At 39.0% G+C, this 23430-nt stretch overlaps 1 protein-coding gene across 1 annotated transcript; it reads left to right on the forward strand.

Annotated features, from left to right (window-relative positions):
- The first annotated feature begins 245 nt into the window (after window positions 1-245).
- On the forward strand, window positions 246-11230 carry LOC110220521 (perilipin-5-like). The gene is made up of 7 exons (XM_078151745.1): window positions 246-381; window positions 1409-1464; window positions 3431-3611; window positions 4251-4474; window positions 5470-5580; window positions 9284-9626; window positions 11091-11230. Exons 1-7 carry the CDS (start codon window positions 246-248, stop codon window positions 11228-11230), a joined length of 1191 nt encoding a protein of 396 aa, XP_078007871.1.
- The last annotated feature ends 12200 nt before the right edge of the window (window positions 11231-23430 follow it).

Raw genomic sequence — 23430 nt, forward strand, 5'->3', positions numbered from 1 at the left:
TACAGCTGTGGCAGAACTCAAACCCAGGTGTTCTCTCCTAATTGGGTGTTCTCTCCATTATAATACATGGCCGCATGTGTTTTTCTGCTAAGATGGAATTTTCTGGAATACTTCCATCCAATATGATGTAAAATCTCTTTGAAATTCATGTAATTAGTCATACTTTCCTTTTAGATTAGAATGGGAAGAGAAAAATGCCCAGGTGTGGCTTTAGTCATGTCACTACTACTGGCACAAAGGCTTGCATGGACCATATATCTACTATTGCCAAAAAGACTCCCCGTCTTGCAGAAACCAGAACGAGCCCATCACAGATGGAGAAGACTATCTCTGATATACTTAATGATGCAAAACAGATTGTGGTGAGGCTTAATGCCAAAAGTAAGTGAACATCACTTTGATTGGAATTGAACCTGATGCACTTTAGTAGAGCCTCTTGAAAGAGGAAATAGTCCTGGTTGCTGGCATGTTTTAAATTGACCAAGTAAAATAGTAGTCTATTTAATGGTTAAAACTTGAATTTAGATTTGACAGCATTTGCCTACTGATTCAAGCAAAACTCCCTCTTGTTGGCCAGGAATGAAGTGACATTAAAATATCATACTCCATAACTTTAGAATATCATTTTTGATGTAGAATTAGTTGAAAGCTCTGATTACTTCCAAAGTTGGGCCAAAACAGTTCTTCTGGTTGTTGGAAACCAAAGTCTTTCCCCCCTACCCTCAGGTTGATATAGCCCTGTTGTCCAGGAATATGGTAGAAATAATCTTTAAGTAAAGACCTAGGTAATATAAACATATTATAATAAAATAAAATTGTCAGGTATCCTTTTGTTGGCAATATTGGCGTAGTGTTGTTTCCAAGAAGATGGTTATGATGTACAAAGTTGTAATGTTACCATGAGTATTTGAGGTGGGGCTTTAAGACCTTTTATTATGTTTGTAGTCAGCCTAAGGCTGGAGAATAGACCATAGTATTTGGATCTGGATTTGAGCCCAATTCCTCTGACTCCAGATTCAATGTCCTTTTTATCATGGCATGTTCTCTTAGAATATGTATTTGTACTTGTGCCAATTAGCAGAAAGAACAGATGCCTTAAAGAACAGCATTGAGTTGGAATCCTACATATGGAATTATTACTGTAAATCACCTAAACAGGTTAGAATTATTAAACATTTTGATGGTAAACATTTTAGAGTAATCAACCTCTGAATTCAATGTAGTCATTTCTTGTGAAACAGAAGCTTCCCTTGAATTGATTTTTTTTCTAGGCAGAAGGAAAAATTAGAGTTGGTAGTTTAATTGCTCTTGGCCCAAAGACTTGTTATTACTGGTACTAGTTTACCTTATTGGCAGCTGTACCTGTCAATACCTTCTAGTTTTTAACTAATAATGCTTTGATTTTCAGCTTCAAGTGAGCCTATCAGCCAAGAGAGAATGAGTGGACTGCAGGTACCACAGGAGGCAATTTTTACTAACAGTCTGAGCTCATTCTGATTCTACTATGAGAACAATCCAGTCCTGGGTCTAATGTTTCAAAAATATCTTAATTTATAGCATCCTATTAGTACTTGCAAATGAGTTCATTATAAGAAAGAAGTAAGAAATTAGAAAGCCTAGGTGCATTAAACACAGTCCATAGTGACTCTTTTATAAGCTTTGCAGTGCATGGAGTCCTTCTAAACTTTTAAAATCATTTCCTTTTAAATTCATGGCTGAATTCAAGAGCTTGTGGTCATAGCTAACCCTAGTAGACTGAAGAAGAGCTCTATACAAATTCCTTATTTGTTTTTAATTAAGTATTTGAAGAGGAACCAACTTGAAAATATTTGTGGTATCTATACTAATCAAAGGTGGAAAACTGAAGAGAGCAAAGAGCCTGTGAAAAGATTATACTAAAAAAAATGGATAAATAACAAAGCTAACAGATAAAAGCAATAAACTTGAACTTGGTATAAAATCTAGGGAGTGAGCCACAATCAACAGAGGAAACATTTGACTAATTAAAAAGAAACCTTTTCATCGAGGTAAATCTGGGTAATTAAGCAAAATATCAAGTTTTTTTCATCTACAAAGGAAAGTCCATACCCTCTCCTCAGTATCGGTTTTGGGGAGGGGCAGAGAGGGAATGGAATTAGCACTTATTAAGCACCGACTATGTGCCAGGTGCTTTTACAAATAATACCTCATTTGAGCCTCACAAACCTGTGAGGTTAGGTGCTATTTTTTTATCTGCATTTTACAGTTGAGGAAACTGAGGCAGGCAGAGGTTATGACTTGCCCAGAATCACAAATTCAGTAAATATCTGAGGTCAGATTTGAACTCAGTCTTCTGACTCCAGGCCCAGAGCCCCTTAGCTGCATCTATAAGGAAAGTAATAAAGCACAAGCAAAGGCAACATCAAGATCATGGGAATGACCAGGTAGCTTCTTCCCTTCAAAGATGGGAGGATTCCTTCAAAAGGACTGTAATGACTTGTACCTGTTCCTTTATCAGCTGCATACATCAGGACATGCCCAAACCCCATTTCTAGAAGGAGTTGTCACAACAAACTTAGTGAGCCTTGAACCCCAAGCTGCCACCCTTATATGGAGCCTCCTGAATTCGCCCAATCCCAAACCTATTCTTCTTTTTTCCCCCTGAATACCATGTTTCTTTACCACTGCCACCAAACCGATGTTTTCATAGTTATAGATTTCCCTTGGTTTCTGTCCTTTTTGGCTAGCATCTAACTACTCCCATACTTGGTTTAACTTGAACTTTTGTTTGTTTGTCTATAATTAGATTCTTATCTAGTTTTCCTCTCTCTCTCTCAGAACTATACTCCTCTACTCCTTCATCTTTGAATTGGTAGTTTGAAAGAAATTCCCCTTCCAACTTTTTTTTGTCACTGAACCTTGAGCCTTCATGTCAATAAACATTAAAATTCAAACAAAATGAACAAGTGAACACAAATTCTAGTGTTAGATGAGAGGGGGCCCTGAAATTACTGGAAGAAACTTGAAATGGCTAAATATTTATAAGGTAAACTAGATCCTTTTCTTGTTTCTCTTGTCTAATAGAAGATAAAAAAAAGTTAACATTAAATGCTCACTGTATAGAAAGACCACTGCCAGAAATAAGAAGATGGAAACATTTCCTGACTTCTATTCAGAATCTTGTCAGTACTTTTCAATTCCTATGAATTCTGGGAAGGCCTTTCTAGCATTTAAGATAGGTTAGATTTCCCCACATTGTGATGGTCACAAGCATCAAAAAAGTTGAGATAATGGAACATGTAATCTAGTAGATCCAAAAATGTAGTTTGGTTGAAACACAGTATGTATTAGTACATATTTGGGGATATGAAAAAAACTAAAAAGCAGAATGGTACCAAAACAAAGCATGTTAAGAGCCTAAGACATCATAAATTTTTGTTACTCTTTCTAGGAACTACATTTATCTAAAGAGATCATATTTGATGAAGTTCAGCTATCCAAAGAAACAGGTTCATTAATGAATGCAAGTAGTGGTAACTCAAGCAAGGAAGATGCCACCAGCATCAGTGCTGTTTCCACAAGATCTGTATCTGATGGACAGAAAATCTTGTCTGAAATCCAAGAGGATGTGGGTCAGTAACTGTCAAGCTAGATATAACTCCTCTAGTCTCCTCCCTTACTCAGTCTTGCATTTGAATGTAAAATAGTCTGGCTAATTCCTGATTAGAATGCTCCTGATGTACCCTATGACTTAGTTATCTAATTTCCTTTAAATATAAAACTTCCTTTAAATAAAAATATAAATACTAATCATTTACATATAAGTTTATCTTTAAGAGTACAACAGTCTTATAGCTGTTACATATTTGGCCCTGAATAAGAATCTGATGCTGATTTGATAGTAGTGTCAATGCCTTGGTTTAAGGAAAACTGGATGTCTTTGTGGATTTGGTCATATAGCATAGTTTAGCTTTCCTTGTAACAGAAGCAAAAGGAATGTCCTATAGATTGTCAAGGTCCCTAAGATGGACTCTCTATTGGTCCTTAACCCCTCTTAATTCTATTGTACCTTCCCTCTGTTAATTATGTCCTATTTACCAGGCCTATAGCTTACTTTGCATATATTTGCATGCTGTCTTCCCCTATTAGATTGTAAGATTTGAAGGAAGGAACTGTCAATTGCTGCCTCTTGTACCCCAGCCCTTAATACAGTACCTGACACATAGTAGGTACTTAGTAAATGCTTATTAATTTAAGTGTTATTCTAGTAGAATTAATGCTTTTTAAAAAATTCAATATAGCTAATATCCAAGAATCTCTAGAGGAAGACGGAGATTATTTTAGAGATGAGCCTTCAAGAGATGAAGGCTATTTCATGTCACTAGCTTCTCTGCCAAGCAACCTCCAACCAAAGAAGAATGTTCTGGAAAATATCAGAGGTGCCAAGAACAACATCAGAAAACTCTTGTACCAGCTCTATGAAGCAATTGAATTGGTAGGATTTTCTATGCTCTAATCTACTTCTGAAACCAACCAGTTCCTTCCTAACAGTATTTTTACAGACTCCAAGTTGGAAGGGACCTCGGAGGCCATCTAGCATAAAAAGTCATATAGAGCTGTCTATGCCCTCTCTATATAGCAATCACTTGAGAAGCAGTCACCCAACTTCTGTTTAATGACCCAGTAAAAAAGAACCCATTCATTATTTCTCAAGGCAGCCTATTATTGGGGCACTTTTAAAATCGGTCAGTTGACCCCACTTGCTCCCTACACAATTCCCTTATCTACCTTTGGCTATATGTTTGGCTCTATGTTCCCCACCCTCCCTCATTCCTCCTCCTAGGAGCAATGGATAAACAAACAAAAAACTTTAACCTCTTGTTCTCCTTAACTCATTGAAGTATTTGAAGATAGCTATTGTATTATCACCCTGCCTTAAAGTAGTCTTTTCTCTAGACTAAACATTGTTCATCTGATATGATCTTGAGGCCTCTCAACATTCTGAATGTTCCTTTGCTCTCTACTATATCTCAATGATCTTAAAATATAATGCCCAGAACTGATCATATTAGAAGCATTTAGCTCTGGTCAGAGCTTATACCCTACATTGGGAATATTGCCTGTTGATGCTGCCTAAGATTGTGTAAGTTTTGATGGATATTGACTTTATTCATCAAGCCCCACTACTAGGTCTTTACCTTGCTAGAAATAGCAAGGTACACCAGGAGGGGTAAGGGTGGTTGTATGTGTGGGTGATGGGGGAATGTTAAAGTGGTAGAAGCAAGCTTACTTCTAGATTCCACTTAGCCATGTAGCCATTCTGTTATGGCAATTACCTTTTTATGGCATGTATAAGAAAATGGCCTTCAACTACAGGAAAGGAATTATAAATTTCTGACTCCTTGATAAATCCAGCATACTTCAATTCTGATGAACACCATTATAAAGCAGACTATATCTTCAAACTTTCCAAATGCTTTGTTCCACCAGACTTGTCAAAACAAGCAAGGTTCTGAGGGTCAGCAGAATTACCATAAGGCCTTATTTGAGCTGTGGATCAACTGGAGTAAGAGCCTGTCCAAAAATGTGGATGATACACAGGTATCAGACTTACAGACACATGGAACATTAATGTCAAACTGATGTTTTTGGATATCAGGTAGCCTCATGAACATTTGCTTAGTTTTGCTCCTATATATTACAAATGCCCCATTGCCTCAAGCTTCAAGGAGAATTCAACTAGGAATACTTTACTATGTAAACATTGGAGGATGGTGAGAAGTTACAATTGGGGGATGAGAAAAGGTTTACCATAGGAGAATAATACAAGAACTAAACCTTGAAGTCAAGCAGGGACTCTCATGACATAGGGTTAAAAGTATTTCCTAGGCATATATAGTCTATCTTGTTTCCAGGTAGGAATCCCAAGTTTGGGGGAACAGAAAGTAGGTAGCTTGGCTGGAACTGAATATATTAAAGAGGAGAAAGTAAAATGTACCTAGAGAAGTAAATAGAAAATGAATTGTAAAAAAAAAATCCCAAAGGAGAGAGGAAACCATGCGAAGTTCCCAATTAAAGGTATGATAGGCTTTTGCTTTACGAAGATTACTTTGGTTTCCTTGTGGAAAATGTTCAGAGAAAAAGATAGAGGAGAGGCCAGGAATCTAAATGAGACACTCTAATGATAGTCTGGGTAAGGCTACAAGGGTCTGAACCAGGGTGGGAGCCATGAGTAGAAAGAAAGGAAAAGGTGGAAGATGTGGAATTGATAAGACTCTCCAACTGGATATGGAGGTGGGAGGAGGGAGAATGAGGAAGCAGGGATAATGACAAGGCTGAAAACTGAGGGTAACTAGAAGAATGGTGCTGGCCACTATGTAAGGCCTGAAGCCAATGTATATTTTTAATGGAGATAATGAAAAAGAGGGTAAGATGAATTGGTAGACAATATGGTACGTTCCTAACATTTTAAACATGTTAAAAGCCCTTATCTTCAGGAAGTATTGGATAATAGTACCTTTTAAAAGGATATTCTATAAAACTCAAGAGCTTAAGGCACCTATATAAACCATGGATCTGACTTACTATACTAACTAGGGGCAATTGTGTCCAACAAATCATAGACTAAGAAAATGGCACCATGCTCTTAGTTCAAGGTAATTCTGAGACCTCAACATTCTTAATAGCACTTTAGTTACTAATTACTTGTGCATTAGCTATCCCAGCTGACTTTGGATCCCTCAGAAGCTCTAGTGAACCTTCTGTCTGAAGTATCAATAGACCAATAGTGTATCATTGTAGGCATACCTATAACTTATTTACATGGCTTCTTTAGCCTTCATAGGTACTAAGTGCAGTATGTGAAAATAAAAGAGCAAAAATATAACAAAAGAAGTTTTAAGATGAATTGGGGAAGATTTTGTGGAGGATAGGGACTTCTGCTAGACCTGAAAAAGGGTGAATTGAGAAGGGAAGAGAAAGTTATCCTCAGCATAGTGACTTGAAAGGTACTGAGATTTTTCAGTATCATTTGGGCAGCTGGATTATGACTTCTAATCTGGTGGTAGCTATTTTGTAACTTGGTGGAGGGTGTTGTCAGAAAGTTAGCTTTTAGAATGTGCCTCTGGAGGAAGATTGTCTTGCCTTCTTGCTTTTTGGGGGATGAGAGGGGGAAAACTAGGGAGAATATCAGGTTGGGAATAAGGGAAAGGATTCTAGGGATGAGACTGTCAAGGCTCTTGGGAAACTTGTCAGCTGTTTGTTTTTGTCTCCTGTTCTATTGTGTAAGAAGGAATCTGTGTCTAAGTGACCACTCCTTTTTAAAAATTTTTTAATTAATTTATTTTGATTTATCAACAATCACTTCCATATGCTTTTGAGTTTAAAATTTTTTCTCCCCCTCCCTCCCCACCACCCTCTCCAAGGTGGTACACAATCTGATATAGGCATGACCACTCTTTAATATGCAGAAGAAATAAGTATAAAAATCAATCTTCGTCTGGTGTAGCTAGGTGACAAGGGTCATATGAATCTGTACTCTAGAAGGCCCAGGGTATTTGAAGGAAGCAGAGACTGGGGTGAGATTGAGCCAAGTAATCTTACTTGGGGAGGGGGAAGATCAGCCAGAGCTCCAGAGATGACAAGCAACAAGTAACTAGATAGGAAGGAGAGAACTACAAAAGACAAACTGCTTGCTGAGTCGCAGTTGTAGCAGAAAGAGCAAAGAAGTAATATCCCAATTCTTCCTGACCCTGTGTTCGGTGTTTGACAGCAGGAGCAGTCAGCCTTGGAGAAGGCATCAAGGTATGTAGCTTCAGGAGAAAGCTAGATTTCATGAATTACCAGAACACGCAGAAGGAATATAAGGAGAAAGACCTAGAATCAAAAGGTCATAGATAAGAGCTGAAAGGAGTCTTGGAGGCATCCCTTTTACCAAGCAAAGAAAGAAACAAGGGCCTTGGGAAGTTTTAACTGTCCAAGCTCCAAGAGGAGCCAGGATTGAAACTTGGGTCTTGTGACCGCCAAGTTATGGGATCTTCTCCAAAACTACAAAAAAGACCCCTAGGAGGAACAGAGGAAGACGGGGACAGATAAGCTTAGAGCTGAGTTTATTATAGATTGTGAAGAGATATCCCAGATATAAATCATCTTTGCTGATCCCGCATAAGCACAGGTTCCCCAGGCCAGGTGGCTCATATGACAGAGGCAGGAAGAAAATGCCTCAAGAGGAGTGCCTGACCTCCACAGGACCCTCAGACATGGCCCAAAGCAAATGAGGAAGACAGCAAACGGGTAGCTGGTACTGGGAGGGGGAAGAAGTAGGAAGTCAACATCTGGGGCCTAGCACTCATCATATCATGCTAGTTCTAGCTATGGATCAGAACAGTACATTAAGATGCCTCAGAGGGGCAGCTAGGTGGCACAGTGGATAGAGCACTTGCCCTGGAGTCAAGACCTAAGTTCAAATCTGCCCTCAGACACTAGCTGTGTGACCCAGGTCAAGACCAATTGCCTCCTCTCCCTAACTACCCCCCCTTCAAAAAAAGACTTGGCCTTGCTGTAAAGGAAAGACTGGAATAAGATAATCATTGGGGGGGGGCGGTGCGGTGCTGTATTGAAATAGTCTAGCTGACGAAGTAGTGAGGCGGGAAAATAGAGATCCTTTCAGTCAATAGACCTTGACAACTGATTTTTTTTCTTCTTGCTGTAATTCCCACCCGCCATCCAAAGACGACTTTTGAACCTAGTGACTAGAAGAAGATGGGACTATTAACAGGAAAAGATAGCCTAAGGAAGTTTTTACAGTTGGCAAAAACTTTAGAATTCATCTAATTTATTTTGCAGATTGAGGATTAAGATACAAAGCATCTTCCCCACACTCCCATAAGGAGTAAGAGAGTACGGGTTTAAATGGAGTCTTAACTCCCAATCCAGGATTTAAAAAAGAAAAAAGTTAACTATTTCCCATTGCCTATTGGTTACCTATGTAATATATATATAGATATATATATAGATAGATAGATATAGATATATATAGATATATAGATATAGATATATAGATATATATATATATAGATATATAGATATAGATATATGTGTATGTGTGTGTGTGTGTCTGTGTATGTATGTGTGTATACACACACACACACATTATATATACTTCTAAATCTACAATCAAAGAAGAGGTGATAAAAGGCTAAGGACATTGATAATTAGGCCTTTTTTTAGGAATCTAGAATTTCTTCTAGAATGAACAGCAACTGCATACTTACTAAAATCTTTCTGTCCTCCCTTTTTCTTGCAGCTCGTGGAAGCCCTGACTCTGGACATGTTCCGTAGCATTTCCCTGAAATTACAGTCGGCCTTCATGGACCTCATGCCTAAAGTCCAAGGTCTCCCAAGCAGCTTACAAGACAAGCTCCAGCAGGCCTGTTATGACATGCAGGGGCTTCATATCACCTTTTCCCTATGTGGTGGGTTTGAAGATCTAGACAAGCATTGTTTGACACAGAGCCAGTTTAAGCTGACTCAAGCCCAGGGAAGTATAGAAAAATTATATTGTTTCTTAGAGGATAGTATTCCTTCTAGTTGGATTGTAGGACCCCTTTTCCCCTCTGAATATCCCTTATTAGAGGGGGCGACACTCCGTAAAAAAAAAAAATCTTGAATTGTATTATGGAATTGGGCTATTTCCAAATTCCTGCCAAGCAGTCTTGTGCTAATTTATAGTTAATAACTATACTCTAAATACTTCTCAGATTATGATAATAAAGTTGCATTGAAAATTAATTTATTTAGCCTTTGTGCGTTATTTAAATGCAAAATAGGAGATCACAGATCATAGATTTGGGGCAGCTGGTGATAGCACGCAGGGCCTGGAGTCAGGAAGACCCAAAGTCACATATGACCTCAGACCCTCAATAGCTGTGTGACTGGGCAGGTCACAACCCCTATTTTATCTTAGTTTCCTTATCTGTAAAATGAGGATAATAGAACCTACCTCCCAGGTTGGAGGAAGGATCAAATGAGATAATAATTGTAAAGTGCTTAGCACAGTGGCTGGAATGTCCTGTGATTTTTTTTTCCCCACCCACTGGGGACCTATTCAAGACCATGAATTTCCTTGAGTTCTCTACGACCACTCCCGCCCCCCGCCCCCCCACCCTTGAAGGGACAGTAGCCACAGGATGGACAAAATCCAGAGGCCCCTGGTGCAAAGTGACCTGTCTGTTTTGGAGATAATGAGATTAGTTCTTAGGGTTTTAGCTCTATGTGACTTCCTTTTTCAGCAGAGCTAGAAAGCTCAAACTACAGATTTTGAATAGCAGGTAAAATGTTCTCAGCCCCAAGGTGATAGATTGATTGCCAGATTAAGGGGACAATCTCCAGCCAATTGAACTTCATATAACCAATTATCCAAAAGTTCCTTCCCCCACCCAATCAGAGTATAACAACACCAACTCAGGACAAGATTATTTTTGTCTGGTAATCTGTTTTAAAAAAAAAACAAAAATGCAAACTACTAGCAAAAAAATGTAAAATGGCAGAGAGACACTTAAATGTGCTACTCTCAGGAGGCAACAAAACAGAAGAGAGAACGAGTGTAATTCCTCATTGTTCCAACAGTTTCTCTCACTGTCCAAAACTGGGCAGCACCATATGCTATGGGGCTTAAAGTTGCCTCTTCAGCTGGTCCCTTTCCTCTCTAATTCATCCCTTTTCCCTTTCCTGAGAGATTTAAGAATTGTCATTGAAGCAGAAAACTGTCCAAATCCAGATCCCACAATACTTTTCTCTTTTCTGGCTAGAAAAGAAATTAAACTTCCAGAATCTTTAGTAACTTAGGCCACCTTACAAGGCACCCAGCAGCAGAGTCAATATCACCATAAGGGGTAGGTAGAGTCAGCAATTAATCTGTTTTGAGCAAGCTGGCCTGGACATGCGATATAGTGTAAAGAATTATTGACTTGGCTTTCCGCCTCCAAGTTCCTTCTGGCTGCTTCCAGGGGATGAAGGTCACAGTTCCCCCACAGCGTGGGATACCGTCCCCCTCCCCTCTTTTGTCCCAGCTCCAACAAATGATCTTCTGTGTTTGTCTACCTCTGTTTCAGGTGCTGAGTGTTCAAGTCATGGCAAACTTGAAGCCAAGACTGCAGGTTGGGATGGTGCAGACAGCTGGCTCAGCAGGAAAAACCTTGAAAAGCCAGGGGGCCAGGACTTGGTCCCTAGGGAGTTTAGACCTAGAATTTAGGACTATGCTATATAGGAACTGAGCTGAACTATGAACCAAATCCCTCCCTGCCCTTTGACCCCCTCTCCAAGGTGGGAGGAGGGGTTACACCTTAAAGTTTTGGTTTTGTGTTTTTTTTTTGGTGGGGCTGTGGCTGCCTATTTGGTATTTTACCTTTGAAGTACATAGCTTTATAAGTTTTTTTTTTTAATTATAGACTTGAAATCAAGACTTTGGATCTAATTCTAGGTCAATTGTTTATTAGTTTGTGTGACTAGCAAGTCATTTACTTAATCTCTCAATCTATAAAAGGGAAGGAGAATGGACTAGATGGTCTATGTCTTTTCCAGTTCTAACATAGTATTGCTGTATTTGCATGCTTTGGTAAAAGGGGACAGATATTAGTTGGATACAGCCAAAGCAAGTAAGCTTCTAGGGACCAGATGACAAGTCTCTGTGACAGTGAAGATTAGGGAGTATAATTTGGAAGCCAAACAGAATAATTTTTCTTAGTCACAGGGCAAGGTTTGGATTTCTTTTGGCCCTAAATTGGGAATCCTAAAATAGAGACATCTGAACTTCTTATAAGCTAAAACCCTACAACACTTCTTTGTGGGGCAAAAGGGGTGACCTTTCATCCCAACTGGGGAAACAGGTTCTAGAAGGAAAAATGCTTAATGGTCTTGCCAAAGTGAACCTGTCAGCTAGAAGAAGAGAAGGAGAACAAGTGATTATATATCACCTACTCTATGCTAGACGCGTTGCACTGGGGGAGAGGCCATATGGATTTTAACTTAATGATACATTTCATTTCTGTTTTTCCCTTGTTTTGACCTGCCTCTTTAAATGTGGATGCCATAATACTATAATAGGTATTAAATCATTGGCGATATATAATTTGCTGCCATGATTTTTGGATGGAACTTTTGGCTACCAAAGAGATACACAACTTATAATGAAAAGCGTTGGTGGGGAGGGTTCCTACCAGTAGCCAAAGTTCATTTTAGTTGCAGTCTGGCTCCCTTTATGGTACACGATTTTGCTCAAATCCAGGATTTTCTCTTGACTGAAATTTTAACACACCTCAAGCATTTTCAGGTAGCCATATATCAATTGCCATTTCTTTTGAAGTGTATTGATCCTTTGATCAATTTGGTTCTGCTTTGATTTTTCATTGCTAGGTTTCCATTGCTTAGCATAGCCAGAGGCTCTGCACTAGAACACTGAGTTGGGAAAGGCACTATCTACAGAGGCTGCATGCTACTTTTTTTTCCCCTTAACTCTGTACTTACCACATCAGCCATTTTGCTGTATTTTTGGTTTTTTCAGTCATTGGGAAAGGAAGAAAAATGGCTGCTTAGAATATCTGTTCCTTGTGATAACAGAAAACTGTATTCTTTTTTTTTCCCCGCCCCCACCAGCCTACTTATAAGCTGCCTGGTTTTTTCCTTTTAAGTGGATGAGAATTAGCAAGGACAGCACACCAGTTATCAGGCTGTATCAAGCAGCTGAAGTACATTATATGTTGGTAGTGAGATGCTGAGCACGGGATTTTGATGACTGTCTCAACACAAAACCCCAAAGAACATTCCTGCTTATTGTATGTAAAAATCTAATCTCTTAAGAGACTTAGGACACTTGTTGAGAACTGCTAAATTGGAGAAACCCTTTGTATTTGCTTGCTAGAATCTTCCATGCAGCGGTAAATATGTGCCTAGTTACAGTATATTCATTGTTCCCCCAAAAAAGTAAGAGATGCTGTGAATCAAGTCAGTGATGTTACTTACTGTCATTGTTCCTTCAGCTCATTGATATCAACCTCAGGAGATCTGGAAGGAAGCTATTATTTGTGGGAAGGGAACATAGAACATTTTGGTAACTCTCCAGGTGTACTCAGCCTAATGTAAGTGCTAAACACAAGAAGATGGGCTAATTTTTTTTTTCTGGCAACATCTTCTATTAAGTTAGATTTCTATGGGATAATATTGCTGTTCCCCAAATTCAAAGGCTTGTACAGTGATTTTAAATCTCTTCTCAATCCTTTGTAAACATGAAATCATTCCATGGATGGCTGCTTTATAATTTTGTCTTTTTCTACTTTAATTGTGAATGGTTTAAAAAAAAAGTTGCTGTTTTTTAATTTGTTTTATGATATTAAATTTTTATTAGTGCATTATTTAAAAAAGACAAAAGCATGCTAAAACCAGTGTTTATAAAACTTTCCCCTCCATAAACCTGGGGTCTACTTTCCCACACATAAATACACAGTGTCCATGGGAAGAGTGGGCAGTAGTAGCGAGGCACATGTGAAGGGAAAGTGCCAAAGGCAATTCATAACTCCTGTAACTGCAAGACCTAAAACCATAAGAGTCCTCATGTGGGTCCCTTGGGTGCAAAGTTGGCTGCCAGGTGTCTCAGTTCTCAAAGCTTCCTTCCTTGGGTGATTGTACCCATGTTTGTCTTGAGTACATCTTTGTTTCCAGCTGGATGTAACATCTACTGGATTAGAAGCCCCCCCTTCAAAGTTACATGAAAAGTTGGGGGGCAGAGAAGAGAATCCACCAGGTCTTGGACTTGCCTGCTTTCTTCTCTCCAGAGCTTAGCTATTTAAAACTTCCATAGGTGTATGATTAATTTGCTTGCTTTGCTAACCATAATGTTTCTTATCAGAGAAAAGTCCTCACTACAATAAAGGGGTCAGTGGATATATATACCTTCTTATTCCTCTTATCTGCTTTAATTTTTTTTTTATAATTACACTGAGGGGAAGGGATCACCCTCCTTCACACATATTAAACCACTTTTTGTATTCTATGGCCCAATCAAACTGGTCTTCCTATTCCTCACACATGATAATCCATCTCTCATCTCTGTGCCTTTATACTGGAATGTTCTTCCTCATGATTTGTTTCTTAGGACTCTTTACTCGAGCACCATGTTCTACAGGTCTCCCAGCTACTAGTGCTCTCCCTCCCTCCCAAAATTACCTTGAATTTTTTTTTTATATGAGGACTACATATACCTATTCTATGCTATCTCCCTTTGCGGAATATAAGTCCTTTTTGTGAAGGTCTTGTTTCATTTCTGTTTTTTGCATTCCCAGCACTTAGCAAGTTGCTGGAATTTAATAACATGTTTGTTATTCATGGGAGAGAACTTCCAAATCAATGAGATCACAGATACATTTTGAGTATTTAAGAGATTTGCCTCCTTAGTTCTAACTTCACTGAACCAAATTTATGAAACAAGCCATAAAAAGGATGCTATTTGTATTTGAAAAAAAATATGAGAAAAGAGACTTTTCCTTACACTGCCAAACAATTGCAGAATTCAAAAGCTCAAAGTGAACCGCAAGTGGTGTGAAAGAAGTTTATTCCAATTTCTCTGCCTCTCTGCTGCCACACAGTTCACACAGGGTTTAACAGGGTCAGTGTCTTATATGTAGATGTTCAAGTGTTTGATGGATGAATGAAGGTTCTGAGACATAATTATATAATTATATAAACCAAGTGGCTAGTTATGGCAAATTGTGGAAAAACTGGGGGTGGAATATACTTTCAAATAATTTTTAACTATAAACCAGCAGCTAGGTGGCACAGAGAGGACAGTGCTAGACCTTGAGTCAGGAAGACTTATCTTCCTCCATTCAAATCCTGCCTCAGACACTTACTAGCTGTATGACCTTGGGCAAGTGCCATCTAATCTATTTTAAATGATACTTTATAATGTTATTTTTTGGATCAAAGATCTACAATGCCTCCCTGTTGATTCCCATACCAAGTCCACATTATCCTTCCTGACTTTAAGGCCGTTCATAATTTGGCCTCGGCCTATCAGTTCAAATTTATTTTTTCAATTAATATTGGAAACTACTAATCTAATCAGTTTTAGTATAATGTGCTTACAGATTTTTCCCTCCTACCTAGAATGCCTTGTAATCCCATCTGCCTATCCATACATTAACCATCCTTAACCACCTCCTTCAAGAAGCTTTTCCTCACTTTCCTCCAGCTATGCCATTTGCTAATCTGAAGTAGGTTAAATTGTATGTTGGTTATTTCTTCCTAAGACTCTAGCTGCAAATATAGTCAGAAGGTACATGGAGGTGTCAGTCTGGGTAAGCCCAAAGGTCAAACTTATTTTAGAGCAAAGGTACTTAAATTGGGGTCTGTGAACTTAAAAAAATATAGATGATAACTTGTATTTCAATATAATTGTTTTCCTTTGTAATCCTAGGTGTTTTATACATTATTTAAAAACATTAGTTTGAGGTGTCCATAGGCTTTACCAGTTTGACAAGAGGATCCATGGCACAAAAAAGTTTAAGAACCTCTGCTTTACAGGTAGGTAACTGTTATCTTAAAGAATTCCCTTTATCTAGCCAATCATCCCTTTTCTATCAACATTTCCCACCTGGCTGCTCTTCTAGACTTCATCATGGTCTCCAGAAAGTTGTCATCCTTCAAGATAACACCAACTCTGAAAACCATACGTGGTCAGTACCTATACTCTTGGAGTCCCCCTCCATGCCTCTGATTAGAGAGGGTAGACATTGGAGAGCTCCCCTATCTGGGGTTTTCTTGGCAAAGATACTGGAGTGGTTTGCCACTTCCTTCTTCCTTTTACAGATGAGGAAACTGAGATGAGCAAAGATGAATCTTCCTGACTTCAGACCCAGCTGCACCACCCAGCCTCTTATTTGGTCAGCTCTCTCCATCCCATATGGTCCGTTATGTAGCAATATTAGCCTATCTGCTGTTCTGAACACAGTGTTTCACCTCCCATCTTAAATCCTTTGCACTGGCCTTTCGTCATGCCATGGCATTGCCTCTTGGAATCCCTGATTCCTTTCAAGGCCCAGCTTAATACACAGTGTACATATAATATATAATATACATCACACAGTATGTATATGATATATGATACATATCACACATGCTGTATATATAATATATATCACAGCATATATATAAAATATAATACATCTCACACTGTATATATAATACAGATCACATACAGTGTGTGTATAACATGTGATATATGTCACACACAGTGTATGTATGTATATACACACACACATACACGTATACTACACAGTGTGGGGCAGCTAGGTGGCAGTGGATAGAGTGCTGGCCCTGAAGTCAGGAGGACCTGAGTTCAGATCCAGTTTTCAGACATCTAGCTGTGTGACCCTGGGCAAGTCACTTAACCCTGTTTGCCTCACTTTCCTCATCTGTAAAATGAGCTGGAAAAGGAAATGGCAAACCACTCCAGTATCTTTGCCAAGAAAATCCCAAATGGGGTCACAAAGAATTGGACACAACTGAAATGACTGAACAACAGAAGTTACCAGGGGCAATACCTCACAGAAGGAAGCCAACATATATCAACCATTAAATGAACCTGTACCAGAGAATGTCATTTGTGAAAAATTGTTTTACTTCTTGTAACCAAAACTTAAATAATTATCTCAAGTTTTTAGTCTTTCTTGCTCTTAGTAGTTCTCACCTAACTACCCTATGACTGCCACAATTCATTTCCTATTGTTTGATTTGCAGTTGTTATAATCATTCTTTGATGTGAATAAGGATATATTTGCTGCTTAACATTTTTGTAACTGCAACTGTTGGCTCTCCTCCAGGAATGTAAGTTAATTGATATTGTTGCTAGAAAATGTATATATGCATACACATGTGTGTATGTATGTATTGTCAGGACCCCCATGCCAAAACCACCCCTCTCTTTTTACTATTAGGAGACACTGTGTTTTCCAGAGCTAAGGCCCAGCAAGCAACCTGTGCCATGAGCTTTGCACTAGTCCTCTGGATGAACTCAGCCACAGCAAAATCCCAGAATTGTTTCCGTACCAGCTCCAGGTGGTCCCTGAGCACGGACAAGCACCTGCAGGACCCATGTCCCATTCATGAAGCCCTACTATGAATCAAACTCGTCTCCTTGTTGCTGTTAGCTCCCATGATCAGGGCTACAGCTTCCTGTGTAGCCACTGCTATATATATTAAGATTTGGCCTCACAAAAGCGGGTCCCCTCCTAGAGGAGGCCCTGGCACATATGTCTAGTTTCCCTTTTCCAACAGAATAAAGAAAGCTTTTTGCCTATAACCTCTGTGAGCTCTTTGTTTTTATTTTATTTCTTAGACTTTTTGGTCATTTGTTTTCAGACTTGACAATGCAGAAAAGCAACCTTTTTACCTATGTTGAGATCCTTGTGTATGTAAAATTTATCCTTACCCATGGAATCTAAGTTGGCATTTGTATGTATAATCTCAAGAGAAATGACCTAAGTACCTTTATCAAAGGAACTTAGATTTCTTACCTGAGAGAAGAACCTAAGATCATCTATGTGGCAGTAGCCAGGCAATTTAGGCCAGTGCTAATTGACTTCTACCCTGTATATAGTTTTAATTGATTTTCATCATCCTTTACTTTAACCCCTAAAACCAGCCAACAAAGTATCCTCCTGTTTCTTTAACTGTAACTTCATAGATAAGTGTGTCCACCTGGATCCTACAGGTCCCATAGCACGTGAAATCACAGATAGTATTTTTCATTTCCCCCACATTTTGTTTATCTGGAGCAGATCACCAGTAGAAAGGGGACATTCCAACCTTATTCTCCCAAACCAACGTTCAAAGATCCAACAGTGTCGATTTGGAAGCTGAGGTATCAGAAAAACTTGCTTTTCCATTGATCATCACTCTGGAGATCCTGAAAAGTGAAAGATCTCCTTGGGATACAGACCTAATGGTGGTATTGCTGGGCCAAAGGGTATGCATAGCTTTATACAGCCCTTTGGGCATAGTTCCAAATTGCTCTCCAAAATGTTGGACCAGTTCACAACTCCACCAACAGGGCATCAGTGTCCCAAATTTTCCATGTCCCCTCGAACATTTATCATTTTCTTTTTTTGTCATATCAGCCAATCTGATAGAAGTGAGGTGGTACCTCAGAGTTAATTTGGATTTCTCTAATCAATAGTGCCCTAATACTTCGTCAATTTTTGTGAAGATACCATGTACAGCTAAGAAAAAGTACATTCCTTTCTATTCCCATTCGATTTTCTCCAGAGGTCTATCTTATTTAACTTTTCAAAATTCTATTCAATAGATAGCTTATTAAGAGTTATTTTGTAAGTGGGAAGTCAGATACAGGATGCTAGCCTGAGAAGACGGTAGAGTTCAGAGATGTTGTTTTCAGGATGAGGGAGAAAATTAGAGAGGGAGATGTTTGAAAATTAGGGAGGGGGATGATTTAGGGGCAAACTTCTGGATGAAGAGGGAAGTGATGGGATCAAGAGTACTTGTAGAAAGATTGACCTGGGAGAGGAAGAAAATAGGAAGGAAACAAGCATTTATTAAGTACCTACTGAGAAAGTTGATTCATTGAGGACCCCCATTTAAACTCAGTTCATTACGATTCTATAAGGGGTAATGATTATTAGTAATTATTTTAAAATATTTATCTAGTAATACATATTTAGTTAGCTATCTAATATAAGATATAAGAATAAGTAGTGTATTAATCCATATTTTGTATAAATTACTTTGGAATATATTCTAATAGGAGGGCCCTATAACAGGCCTCAAACTTTAATATAATGTTCACTACTTATTTACCAGCTATGGAGCTCACTTGTGCAACCACAAGAATGCTGACAAAGATATCTCCATCCTGTTTTACTCAAATTCCAAGACCAAACCAAGCATAGGTGGTGGAATGGTATGGAAAGGCCCACCAATATGTTCTTGGACCATATGTATAGCTTGTACCATCTCCTCCTGCCTAACCTAAGGAGAAGCCCATCCAATCTCATGACTAGCTAGTCGGTGGGGATATTCCTTGTTTCACCCAATAATCTTGGCCATTGCCCTTGAGTTATGGGTAAATACAAGCTCCACATAGGTGAGTGGGGTGACCAGTCCCTCTTACTTTTGAGATCTCATTAGCAAAACACTATTCTCCTTAGCATGAAAACAACTCCATGAACAGAGTTACCTACCCTTATTTCCACTTTTATTCAATAACACCTACAAGGGTCCATAGCCAGTGTTAGTAAGGGTGAGATGTGACTGCCTTTGGCCTCCTTATATGTGACAGTTGCATTCCACAGTATATATTTCTTTCCAGTCTATGTCATTACACACTGGTGTGTCATACCATGTCCAAGAAAATAGGTAAAAAAGCAGGTATGATGCTACATGCCTCTAGTCCCCACTGCTGGGGAGGCTTGAGGCTGGTGGATTGCTTGAGTTTGGGAGTTCTGAGATGCAGCAGGGCTAAAAGCAGATTGGCACCAAGCCTGTTACCAATATGGTGTTTCTCAGGGCAGAGTGCCACCACACTGCCTAAGGAGGGGTAAACTAACCTAGGCCAGATAAATGGAGCAGGTTAAAGGCTTCCATGGCAATCAGTAATTGGGATCAGGTCCAAGAGCAGTTCTGTATTTCAAGCCCAGGTGAGACAGGAAGTCTTAATCTTAAAAACAAAAAACTAGATGGTACTGGTCTAATCGGCCATCTCCATTATTTAATATTCACTCTGAGTTGTTTTCTCTGAACTTCATGCCTTGATCTCCACCTTAGACTTTTCACTGTTCTAACTGGTGAGAAAAGGAGGAACCATCCCTCATCCCTAAAGACTTCTCAGTCTTCAGTTTGGGATCCTTTGGCATTTTTGATTGTGCATAACCTTGCTTATGGGAATCCTTGACAAGTAGCCACGGTCTATATAATCTTCTCAAAACTTTTTATAAGAGGGGGTCTCTTTCAGAAATATCAGGAATATGATTGCCAAGCAAGCAAAACTCTTACAGATATATCACTTACACATACTTCTTTTACTGAAGGTTGAGGGAATTTCCCAAGTTAGGATTTTGGCTTTGCAGTTGTATTAGACACAGCAAAACTTTCTTAAATCTTGTGGTGAAGTGGAGTATTTATGTAAAGCAAGTGTTCATAACATAGTAGCAATGCAAAAACAATCTGGTTAGCAGGTAAATTGTTCAGTGTGGAGTGAACTGTCACTCTTAATAAAGTCATTTAATGAAGCTGCAGCTGCGAGATTTTCTTCCCAGCATAATGGATTTCAAAATAATGGCATATTTATGCAGACATATGGGACCTACATCATGGATGGGAAATAATCAGGCTTTAGTAATGTCAGGACACATTTGGTACTCACCTAGGGGGTATAAAATCCTGGGAACTGGCATTAAGCATGATTTGGAACAAGATTATACAATTTGGCTGCCCCGATAAAATAAGAACACATGGAAATGAATGGGCAAGACAGTCATTTCCAAAAAAATAAGGACTTATCTCTCTAGAGACAATATCTATGGAAGCCCAAGGAAGAGATAGTCAATGGCCTTGGGTACCCAAAAAAATCCCATTCTGCCAGTTTTGCAAGTTTTCACCTAATAAAAGATCTTTTTTTTCTTCTTTCCGCCTTTGTGGTTGCATTAGACACAGCAAATCTCTCCCAGTTGGGAAGATTATCCCAACTCTCAGTAAAAGAAACATATGTAAGTGAAATATATCTATAAATATTTTGTTTGCTTGGCAGTCATATTTCTGACATTCTTGAAAGAGACCCTTCCTATAAGATAAAATGTTTTGACAAGACTATATAGACTTTGGTTATTTGTCAAGGAACATTCCTATAAACAAGGCTATAAACCGAACAGGCAGGCCCTTCCCTTCTAACGCAGGAAACTGCTTTGTGCATTGAGTTAAGAACGTTTTACAACATCAAGCAATAAATATAAAAGGGAGGTGGGTACAAAAAGATTTTAGGGTCTGAAATTTTCCCACCACAATAGGAACCCTAAAGAAGGATTTTGTGAATTGGGGGGATAGACTGTAGCTAAGCTCAGTTATTTAAACTCTCCATAACTCAGGGTCAATCTGTCGGTTACCTTCTGAGCCTTAATCAGTCATCCTAATTCGGCCACTCTCTCAGTTCTGAATCTAACTGTATCATCTAGTCTCTACTTCTCCCTTTCGTTGTGTCATGCCTCCCTTGAGGAAAGAAGATTCTTTATTGCACTACCCTGCAGGTTTTAAATCATTCCATTTATTGTTCATCTGGGTAATTTTTTCTAGGGATAGAAAACAGCACATAACCAGGAAAACAATATACATGATCACAATAAAATAAAAATGGGAACGGATCAATAAGAACCAGACAATCACTACTATTGCTATGAAATTAATATAATCAAGTTTGGCTTCAAAGAATAGAATAGAGATAAGACTCTACCTCCCCCTCTCTCCTCTCCTCCCCCTCCTTTTGCAGATCACAGATTCCTAGATTTAGAACTAGTAGTAAGATGATCTAGTTCAATCTCTTTATTTAAAAGATGAGGAAATGAAGGCTGAGAGAAGTTGCTGGTGCCTTGCTCAAGGGCAAAGAGACAGTAATGTCTGATGAGGGATTTTGATTCCAGAGCTTCCTGGTTACCAGTCCATTTCCCTCTACACCTCACTGGGTTACACAGGACTAGGAGTGTGGAACATGGAATATAAGGTCAGACTTTTTTGATATGCTGCGTAGTTTAGTGGCACTTTCCCCCCTCCCCCCTTTAAAATTCTCTGTTATTGAGATGGATCTCAGGAAGGAGAGGGAGGCATCTGGAAGAAGTGTAGGTGATGTACAAACAAACAAAAAATCAATAAGATGTGTTAAAAGGAAGGCACGGGGACTGGACTTGTTATTTCATTTGTATAGGAAACTGCCTCTACCAATACAGGTCAGCACCTTCTCTGCATCTTAGAGTCTAAAGGGTTCCATAGAATGCTAAGAGATTAAGTAACCTCCCGAGTGTCATTTAATTAGTACACAGAAGTGGAACCTTGAACCCAGCTATGTGGCCATGAAGCAGCACAACCTGGACAGAGACACCCATAAATATCCTTTTTCCACCATAAAATAAAGAAGAAAGACTCAGGAGCAAACATCAAACACCAGAGCTGAACCACTACTCCCATTCTCAATCAATTTCTCCCTATCATTCTTGGTGCACTATCTCTTCTAATATGGGCTAGCATATATATCAATGTAGAGAGGTTGTATGGCATATTGGATAAGTGTGGACTGAGAGTCAGGAAAACCTGGCTTAAAATCCTGCCTCAGACACTTTCTGGTTGTGTAATACTGGGCAAGTCATTTAACCTCTCTCTGCCTCAGTTTCTTCACCTAAAAAAAAGGGGGTTGGACATTATGGCCTTTAAATTCCCTTCCAGCACCAGGTCTATGATGTTATCAGCTTCTTTCCCATTACATGGCTTCTCTAAATATCCTAGTGGAAGGAGAACATTGTACACAGGAACAGCAATATTGTAATGTGATCAACTGTGAATGACTGAGCTATTCTCAGCAATCCAGGACAATTCCAGAACTCATGATGAAAAATGCCATCCATCTCCAGAGAGAGAACTGATGAAGTCTGAATGCAGACTGAAGCGTGCCTTTTTTAACTTCCTTTATTTTTTTTCATGTTTTTCTTTCCCCATTTTGGTCTGTGTCTTCTTTCACAATATTACTGATATGGAAATATGTTTTGCATGATTGCATACGTATAACCTGTATCTGATTACTTACTATCTCAGGGAGGGGAGAGGTGAGAGAGAGAAGAAAATTTGGAACTCAAAACTTTAAAAAAAGAATGTTAAAAATTATCTTTACATGTAATTGGAGAAAAAATATTATTTGAGCTACTCATTACAACCTGGCATTTTGGAAGCTCCCTAGGAATCTCTCATACTGAATGCAAGGTGCCAAGTCTGCCCTCTTCCATCTCTGTTCCCCACAGTACCCCAATCTCCCTGACATTTAGTAGCATTAGTAGTTTATGTTCAGATCACTATTTCATCTAGGAATAAAGCTCTTTATCCCCAAACAGGGTAGGGACTATTTAACATACTTTGTATAGTGTGTGGCATAGTGCATAGAGCACTGGAGTCAGGAAGGCCTGAGTTCAAATTGGACCTCTTAGATGTACTCACTAGCTGCATGACCCTGGGTAAGTCACTTAGCTCTATTTGCTTCAGTTTCATCATCTGTAAAATGAACTGGAGAAGGAAATGGCAAACCACTCTTAGCATCTGTACCAAGAAAACTCCAAATGGGATCACGAAGAGTTGGACACAACGGAACAACATAATACTATACAAAAGCACTTAGCAAATGCTTTCATGACTGAT

The sequence above is a fragment of the Phascolarctos cinereus genome, unplaced genomic scaffold, assembly GCF_003287225.1.
Source record: "Phascolarctos cinereus isolate Bilbo 61053 unplaced genomic scaffold, phaCin_HiC Scaffold_4;HRSCAF=312, whole genome shotgun sequence".
In the NCBI taxonomy this organism is placed as follows: domain Eukaryota; kingdom Metazoa; phylum Chordata; class Mammalia; order Diprotodontia; family Phascolarctidae; genus Phascolarctos; species Phascolarctos cinereus.

What these genes read in the sequence shown, in the direction of transcription:
- LOC110220521 (XM_078151745.1), top strand. Translation starts at nt 246, where the DNA reads ATGGACCATATATCTACTATTGCCAAAAAGACTCCCCGTCTTGCAGAA. An exon ending in GGTGAGGCTTAATGCCAAAA is followed by an intron (nt 382 to 1,408) that starts GTAAGTGAACAT and finishes TTTGATTTTCAG; the next exon opens with CTTCAAGTGAGCCTATCAGC. An exon ending in TCTATGAAGCAATTGAATTG is followed by an intron (nt 4,475 to 5,469) that starts GTAGGATTTTCT and finishes TTGTTCCACCAG; the next exon opens with ACTTGTCAAAACAAGCAAGG.